The following is an 8,948-nucleotide window of genomic DNA, read 5'->3' as shown; positions in this document are numbered from 1 at the left end:
TATTGTGTTTCTGCTTGTCATGCTGCAAAACACCAACCAGCTCAGTATTCCTGTGCGTGCAAACCCACAAAGAAGCTGTTTTGATATCAGTCACTCTGGAGAGAGAGCTCTGCATTAATGTTTCTGAGGGGGGAAATAGGAGGAAAGAATAAAAAACACAAACACTGGATTGAAACTCGCTTGACAGTTCAATCTGCCTCGATAATGAAAAGGGAGTGTAAGGTGAAAGAAGAGAAAGTTGGGAAAAACAGCAACTCTTACTCAACATCCAAGAGTTTCTGAGGGCTTTAAAGGTGTAAAGAAATGTTGCTCAAGAGTTCTTCGAGTTTTTAATACAGCACCGATATTTCGACCGGATATTTTGATTTAATCAATACCACAGACAGAAATGTATTTATGTATTTAAAAGAAGCTAATTGTTTTCTTACACAACTCTGCTATCTGGGTACACATTTCTCCCAAGATCACAAGATGCTGTTATTATGATTTCCAACTCATAAAAAATCACAAATATGTGTTCAATATACTACAGACTGATGCCAATAAATCTAAAATATAATATTTAGACACTCGGACAGAAAACAAACAACTCAAAATGTCAAATAGCAAAACACATGCATGTAAGATTAGAGGGAAGGGATAATATCTTTAAACCAAAGGAAATAAATCCAACTGCAGCTGAAAGGTCTATTATTATGCCATGGTGGATATTTAAGCGATAGTGAATTCTCAATTGGAGATTTCTGGAGTGGAAACAATTTTATTCTGTCAACAGCGCCAAGTCCAATAAGAAAAGACAGCATGCAAAATAGACACGGTCGTTTCCTGGGTGTGATTTGTGTATAAAAAGAGCTCCAGTCTCCAATCCCACACTCCCAAGGCTAAGCAACCCCTCTCCCCCCCAGGCTGCGGTCCCCATCTGCCTGCCCTGTCCTGCCTCTCTCCCTTTGACAAGGCTCAGGGTCACCAGTCTTCAGTCTGTGTCGCATATGTATGAAACAGAAAATAGAGAGAAGGAGCGACATTACAGATTCACCACAGGACCATCTTCTTCAGCCCAGTCCCTCTGGTTGCTAACTGGCTGCCGGAGCTGACATGACATGTTTCCCCAACAGACCGTGCGGCCTTCTCCTCTCCTCCCTGGATCAAATCGAACCAGTGGGCTGATGCAGTATGATTTGAGCTCTGGTACCGTCTAATAGCCCAGAGACTGAGCCTGACGCATGCTGTTGTCTCTTTCACTGCTTGACACGCAATTCCTCATGTGCAGGCTACCCAGGGATGAGCATCCAGCAGGACAAGAGTCATTTTGATCTGCTTGGAATGTAGCTTCACAGATATGATAATGGGGGATCCTTTACTTAGGTAGCAATACTCCACTATAAGCCAAAGTCCTGCGTTCAAAAGGTTACGAAAGTATAGTCAGAAAGATGTACCTAAGGCATCAGATTAAATGTAAAGGAAAAGGCATTACAACTACTTTAATTGATACTTTTTTCATGTGTCTAATCTAATGACAATGGGAAATCAATGAGAGAGGGATGATGGTTAAATCGATTTGTTTTAGGATCTTCCAGCTACTTGTTTTGGTTTTTCAGCACACAGATTTCCTGTTTTCGTTCACTACCACCACTCCAATAGCAACATTTTCATAAAAAAATGGGTGACAAAGGCCGACAAAACAGAAGAAATACACCGTTAGCAACAAGCTAATGAACAAAACGAAGCATTTAGCAGCTCAAGACTTTCCCTCGGGAGTTAGTGGGAGATCAATGAAATAAGGGAATGTCTCACTTACATTCTCAAAGTGGATAGAAACTACAAAAAAATGTATGTGTATTAAAACGTACAATATTTCCCTTTAAAATGGAGGGGGGAAAGAAATATCAGCTGTTCAACCGATCTCTGAGTGCATCTTTCCTTGTACACATGTTTTTTCGGTATTACTATTACCAGCAGACTTAAGTCTCGCACAACTGGTCCCCTTGAGGCTTTCATCATGTAAGCATCCCAACAATAGAAGACCAAACCCAGCCTTCCCCTAATGTTGAATGTTGTTGTATTGTTTTAAGTGTCGGACCCCAGGAAGAGTAGCTTTTGTCAAGAGCAAAAGCTAATGGGGATCCTTAATAAACATAAACACAAACATTAACCTAAGGTGCTGACTCCCGCTGAGATTTGACCAGTGACCCTCAGCAGGCTCCTCCACCTCTCTGGATGTGAATGCGGCCCCTTTCTGCAGCTCTGTCACTCTTTCCAGCAGCCGGCGCGAGTGTGTTACTTTCCGTCTCTCGCTAATGGCCTCTTTCGGTCTCTCACCCTCCTAATAAGAATCAATATCGGCTCTCTTAAAAGTCATCATGCACAGAGGTAAAAAGGCTCAAGAGCATGAAATTGCAGATGAGAGAGGCTGTACTTCAGCAACACTAGGCTGCGATATAGGCTTCAAATGGGCAGAGCCATTGAAGACATACAGTAGAGAGGCAGAAACAAAGCTATAATGGTGCCGGAAAGAATAGAAATGGAAAAAGGGAAAGGGCCAAAGAGAGAAACACATTTCATGCTGCAGAGATTTGTGAAGCTTTTGTTGTCTTTTTCTTCAAGCTACTCTCCTTATGGACATCAAAAGGCGCAGCTACAAAAAGCTTATCATGTCAACGGCTTATCTCCCATCTCATCTTTTCACCTCCTCAAAGCAATAAACACACGTAGAGCAAGATGGGGGAAATGCACAACAACAAAGAGGAAGACTTCAGGAGCCCTCTGTTTTCATTACCACACGCTGTCCCGGACGCCAGGTGAGCGCGCTGATTGAGCTATGGATTATCCCACATGCACAGATGCAGAGTCTGAAGCATGAAGGACACGCGTTGAGGCGGCCGAGGCAAAGGCACATTACAACTGAGAGCAGACCTCAAGGACTCGGGTAGATTAAAACAGATTGAAATCCCATTTGTGGCGTTTGGGGTCTTTAATGTCAGCTTTCTCTCCTGCTCTCGCTCGATTTCCGTGTCCCTTAAGTGAGCCGAGTCAAGAGTCTGAATAAACAAATAAGATTGCATTTGCGGAGACAAGCATCTCACATTTGCATGGCAATAATATCAAGCTGTGGGCAGTGTAATATGAACAGCAGTAAAGCTGCAGGCATGGTTATGGTTTGTTTTGTAACACTTGATATGACGCCCATGCAAAGCATAATGCATCAGAATCTGCTTATAACACGGTGTCATAATAGTTATAATCACTCTTAACGATTCATAATGCTTCACAAAATTGATCATGATTCTTAAGGCCAAGAAGCAAGTGCCATCTTGTATTGCAAGAACCATAGTATATTACAATAAACATCGTTGTTGTGAATTGTGTTTTCTCCTGCAATTATGATACCTGGTTATAAGTTACTATAAATGATCTTTCTTTGCTTTATTTTAGGTAAAACAATTCAAATAAAGATAAAAAAATGTTTTATTTATTTTGTGTGATTTTTGTTAGAAAGCTTGTAACTATAGTTTTAAATTCTATAGGCAGGTTATAATGCATTATACGTGTATGTATAATGTAGTATACACATGTGTTTATATAAATGATAGAGAAGCAATTAAATGGTAATTTAATATTTAATTGCATTTTTTAAAAAGCCCCAAACATTTTTTAATAAAGGTAAGCACGAAAGTTAAAGTAGCAGAACATCTAAATATTAAATTACAAGTATGTCAGAGTTGTACTGAAGTAGATACTCAAATCTTAAGCTAGCTACCTTTTACTCTCTATGCATCCATTTCACACCCCTCACAAAGCATGCTGGGTATGGAAGAACAGCGAGAGAAGAGACTTTTGTTCCCTGAAGACAGATCTTCTCCTCTCCCAGGGTGGTACACTGCCTGGAAGGAAGCTCGAGTCAGGGAACACATGTCCCCCAGCGGCATGAATGTCACCACCGATTGTGACGTGATTGGGTGCATATTCCTTTTTAAAATGGTACTTTTTGTCCAGTATTCTGTGAATCCTACTGCCCAGAACAGGCTGTACACTGCACACCATGACAATTAACGACCCTTATTAAATTCCCACCTTTGAGTGACCTACTGTAAAGCCTTCAATCGACGTGTTTGTATTGGAGCTGTGGGAGTAATAAGAGGCACAGCAGACTCACACAGGTCGAAATTCAATCCCACTGCCTCCCTGATGAAGGCTGCAGAGCAAATGACCACCATTTTATAATTAATGAGAATTTTAAAATAAAATAAAATAAACATGTATATGAGATTTATAGCTCGTGAATTTTATTATCATCATTTTTTTTGGATAAGGAATAAATTAAACAGAGTTTAACTGATAGGACCAAAACACATATCTGTATATTAGCATAAAGCCCTCCTGGGCCTCTGAGGTCATCTGGTAGCAGCATGCTAACTCTTCCCAGAGTCCAAATTAACATTATGATTATGACCCGTTTATTATCTAGTCCTCTGTTTTATCTCTTCAATTTCTTTGAGATGGTTTAATTTGCATCTTAATGTTTTATGCTTCATTTCCTTATTTATAATGCATTATGTCAAGCATCTGGAATTGCTTTTGTGTGTGAAATGTGCACAAATAAACCTGCCCTGCCCTAAGTTCATGAAAGCACATTTTATCGACTAAACTCTCCATTTATACATATTTGTTTTGGAAAAATCACCTTTATGAGTTTAATTTTCAGGTTCTTTTTCTTTTTCGCTGTGCACAACTGGCATCCACCTGCGCGGGACTCTAAAAAGTCAGAAGATAAGCGAAAGCTCTCTTCACAGAAAGAGTATCAAGCCCACACAAAATGCCACGGTACTCCACGGAGGCCACGTTGTGAAAAATACCTCCTGATATCATCTGGATACCGTAGGGTTTATGCAGCATTCAACTTATTTACTGGCGGGAAAGGCACACTTAAGGACAGCAGATTGACTCTGCAGTGCAGAGAGCATGTGGTCATGTCTTCCAGATCAGATTGTTCTTTGTTCGGGCTCAGGCAGAGCGCACAAATCTCAGCGGGAAGCGGTTTGGCTAAAGAAAGAAATTGAATTTGAAGACAGTCTCCAATGTCACATTCAGCTGTGCCTGCAGTATATGTACTTGTATTAAGCCTTGTTCCACTTACACAAAGCCATTCCTCATGCGATCAGCAGGTAGAGTCAGTCAAACCGCGCTGAGGATAGGCAGCTCGTCCAATCGGAGACAAAACTGTGAAGGCGCGGTTGAATCGCGAGGAAAACAAGACATCCAAAGGTACAGTTCGCTGCAGGTTATTCCAAACTAACAGAGCTGTTTTTTCTGCCGTCACCTGTGCACATCAACCCCCCCCGGGTTAGAGGCCACATCATGTGACACAGAGTCAGTGACAGGCACCCTTAGAGTCAATGAAGATGTCACAAAGAGAGGTCTGAGGGTTCTTGAAATGACTACAGAAATGTTTTGAAGGAAAGAAAAATCTCCTTCAACATTAGATAAATATCTTAGGAAGGCTATTCTTCATCTATACACAAAGCTCAATCTTGTTATTATTATTATTATCTGTGAAGCCTCTCGTCTTCGCTGACCTGTGAAAACTATTCATATCTAAATTTGGTGATTTTAAGTAAGTGTTACTTTACTTACTTAAAGCCACATGTAAACACCTGTTACCTTATCAGAAAATAACGTTATCACTGTTGAAAACAAGGTTGTTTTTCTTGGATCCTGAAATAATAATAAGAAAGAATAAGAATACAAAAAACACCAAAAGAATATGAATGGGAGTAAATAAATAAATTCAGGTATTTGTGACATGATCCCATCTGTTGGCGGCAGATTCAGAAACCCCCCCTGCAGCCAAGCTTTTTGAAAATGATTCAACTGTAAATAGATTAGCTGCAGGCTTTACTAACATCATAAACACATCCTTCGCCTGTGATCTTCTCTGCTCCGTATCGTAGGTTTATCCACCTTAAGCTTCTTCTTAAGAACATCAACCCCTTAGCTGCCCTGACGCTGTGATTCAACGCATTGCTGTGGCTGAATTTTACACTTAATTCTCTTCATGTACTTCAACACGGACATAATCCAACATAAAGGATGAACACACCTCCTGAAAAAACCTACTCATGTTTGAGTATAATTCACTGAAGTGGCCACTAACTAAACTAAGCTAAGCTAAGCTGGGCTCCCTTCCCCTCCTCCTCTTACCGTCCACACAGGCGGGTCTGGCTCTTGTAGTCCCGGCGATCTGGCCCTTCTTACAGGCGCAGCGGGCCGTCTGCCTGGCGATGGTCCGCCGTGGTTGGCTGCTGTCCCGGTCCAGCGTCACAATCTCACACGTCCCCGCTGCCAGCTGGCCTGGAAAACACATTGCACCATAGTATGTGAGGTCAGAGGGATGAAATCATAAACAGGGGAACATAAAACTAGTCTGTTTCTCCTGTTAAATGCGTGTTCTGTCACAGGTTCAGTGCTCTCTGTTTTTGGGAATCCTATGAATGCTTACATTGGCACGAGACAAAAGTAACCACATTCAAATGAGTGGGGTTCACTGGGGACACTGTCACTGTATTTAAATACTGTACAAGATGTTAACACAGGCTAGGGAATTGACTCTGGTCCGTTTAAAGTGAGGGCTTGTACGTTTTGCTGTACAACGGTCATTTTTGCCATATTAACAGAATAATGATATTCCTACTTTCATTTAAATTCCCAAGCTTCCCTTGAGTAAGTGGTTTAATTACTTGGGCTAGCTAGTTAACATTTAGAACAAGCTAATTTGCTAGCATTAGCCACCATAAGATACTGATCAAGTTAGAGAACATTTGTGGTGTATTGAATTGAGAAAGGGTGTGTTTCACTGCTAATTAATTCAACTTTTTCTTTTCCAGGGGTAGATTTATGATATTTCCTTTTTCACAAGTAAAATGTTCTCACTTTAATTAACTGATAGTATACAAGGAAGGTACAAAATGTGATCCCAAACAAAAAAATAAGCTCAAATTAACAATAGCTGTGACCACGTACAAGCAGAGTTGGCCGCCTCTGTTCTGATTGGTCAACCACTTAGAGATGTCCCTCACCGTACCCTATCACGTACTATGTGTTGGAGCGCTATCCAATAGAAGTGCAAGTGTTACATAGTAATGTCACTATGTAAGAAAAAAACAAAGCACTACAAGCGAGGTATTTCAGGCAGGAGAGGGGGGGGGGGATATGTCAGAGAGAAACTTCATCCTGAGAGAACTTTGGTGTTAGCCTTTGCAGACCATTTAAATGCAAATAAACCGATATAACACACTATGTGAAAGGGAAAAGCCCAAAAAGCATAATAGGGCCTCTTTAAAGAAATACTTTATCTGACCTTAATCACAATGGAGAGGTTTTGAAGATACTGTCTTGATATGTTCACATCAATGTCAGAATAGAGGTACGTTCTTAAGGGTCGAACAGACCCCAGAACAGAGGGGCCACTGCTGGGGTAATGAGAAGCTTACAGATGAGACTGGGTGAAGGGACTTTAAAAGACAATGGGAAATTACTTTTTTCACCTACCTAAAGACTTACCAAAAGCTATTTCTCATTAAGGGCCACGTCCTATCAGCACCCCTCTTTGAAGGTAAAGTGCCCATTAGCCATGAATGAAACACATGAATACTGATGAACTTTGTAATCGCCGCCAAGGCCCCCCCCATCTTACACACACATGCTCGATGTTTTCAATCAGGTGACCTTCGTTCTCGTAGCCGGGCCCTTGCTGCTCGCAAATTAACCTTTGTCCGTGTGTGGAGGCCCTCGGGTGCCGTCCTGCAGAGGCTTATCAGGATCTAATTGTGATTGGCAAGAGGATGGAAGTTGTGATTAAATCTGGACTTGAGTCCCGACCACTTGGGTGGCTGGCTTAATGAACTGAGCTGTGAGGGGTCACACCCGGGGTAATGGGGGATCTATCAGGATGCATCCGCACTGTGGTGGCCCTGGCCACAGATAGAGGACGTGTCTGAGTTAATATAAATAAAAAGGTGGGTCTGCATATGAAGGGGGGAAAAGGCCAAACACCAGATATTTTACAAAAGTCATGCAATTAGAAAATGAACTTTTTTGTTAACCGTTTTTATCTATGTAAATGGGGAAATATTTAGTACAAAATCATACTATACACCAATACTTTGTGTGATGCTCCTACAGTATGTCTTATATGCTAGTACTGAGATACACTAAACCAATAATGCTGTATATGAATATAATTTGAACATGCATACAACAATTCTATATTGAAACGTTGATAACCATACGCAATTTCAACTTTTAACCTGTTAAACCCCGAGCCTGTTTTTCAGGTTTCAGGCTCGAAAATGACATTCCCAGAACAAATGACCATATCTTCCCTTCTAAAAGGGTTAAATTAATAATCTTTTTTCTCAAAGTAATGATAAACCTGTCAGTTGGATGTAGAGAAGTCAGATTCAATATAGATGTTTTTTATTTTAAAGAAAATTCTGATTGAACATGGTAAAAAACTGTAAATATTTTGTACTTATAGTGAAAACTAACCTTGGATGATGGTTTAGTAGACTAAAAGCTTTAGGAATCCAAAGTACAACATATAATAAGTACCCTGTATCAAGATTGATGCAAAACAAGTGATATTTGACCTTTTTAGACAGATTTAGCAAAAAAAAACTCTTCTGGGGCCATTTGGGTGGATTTTTCATATCTCTGGCTCCCCCTGCTGGATTTTGACATGTGACATATCTTCCTGACCTTTAGAGCCAATAGAATCAAAGGGAAATTGTCCCATAGACTGTCATGTTAAAAAAAACCTGGGGTCTCTGCACATTCAATCTTGCTGCAGAGCTCTGATATCTGGAAACGGAAAAGCAGTTTTATTGCTTATGGATTATCAGAACATTTCAAAGGGGACACAGACACATTGGATTACTACACCATCGTTGTAA

At 40.7% G+C, this 8,948-nt stretch overlaps 1 protein-coding gene across 1 annotated transcript in view; it reads right to left on the bottom strand.

Moving 5' to 3' along the window:
- Positions 1-5,662: 5,662 nt before the first annotated feature.
- Positions 5,663-8,948, bottom strand: part of LOC104952886 (protein FAM19A5-like) — a 98,531-nt gene continuing 95,245 nt past the window's right edge. The window contains exons 2-3 of the mRNA XM_010779794.1: positions 6,199-6,348; positions 5,663-5,712 (exon numbers count right to left, since the gene is read on the bottom strand). Coding sequence (XP_010778096.1) covers positions 5,663-5,712; positions 6,199-6,348 — 200 coding nt within the window. The remainder of the gene's footprint in view (positions 5,713-6,198; positions 6,349-8,948) is intronic.

Source organism: Notothenia coriiceps, unplaced genomic scaffold (genome assembly GCF_000735185.1).
Source record: "Notothenia coriiceps isolate Sejong01 unplaced genomic scaffold, NC01 NC01_scaffold00020735, whole genome shotgun sequence".
In the NCBI taxonomy this organism is placed as follows: domain Eukaryota; kingdom Metazoa; phylum Chordata; class Actinopteri; order Perciformes; family Nototheniidae; genus Notothenia; species Notothenia coriiceps.
The sequence above is the reverse complement of the archived record's forward strand: the minus strand, read 5'-3'. Positions and strand labels throughout refer to the sequence as shown.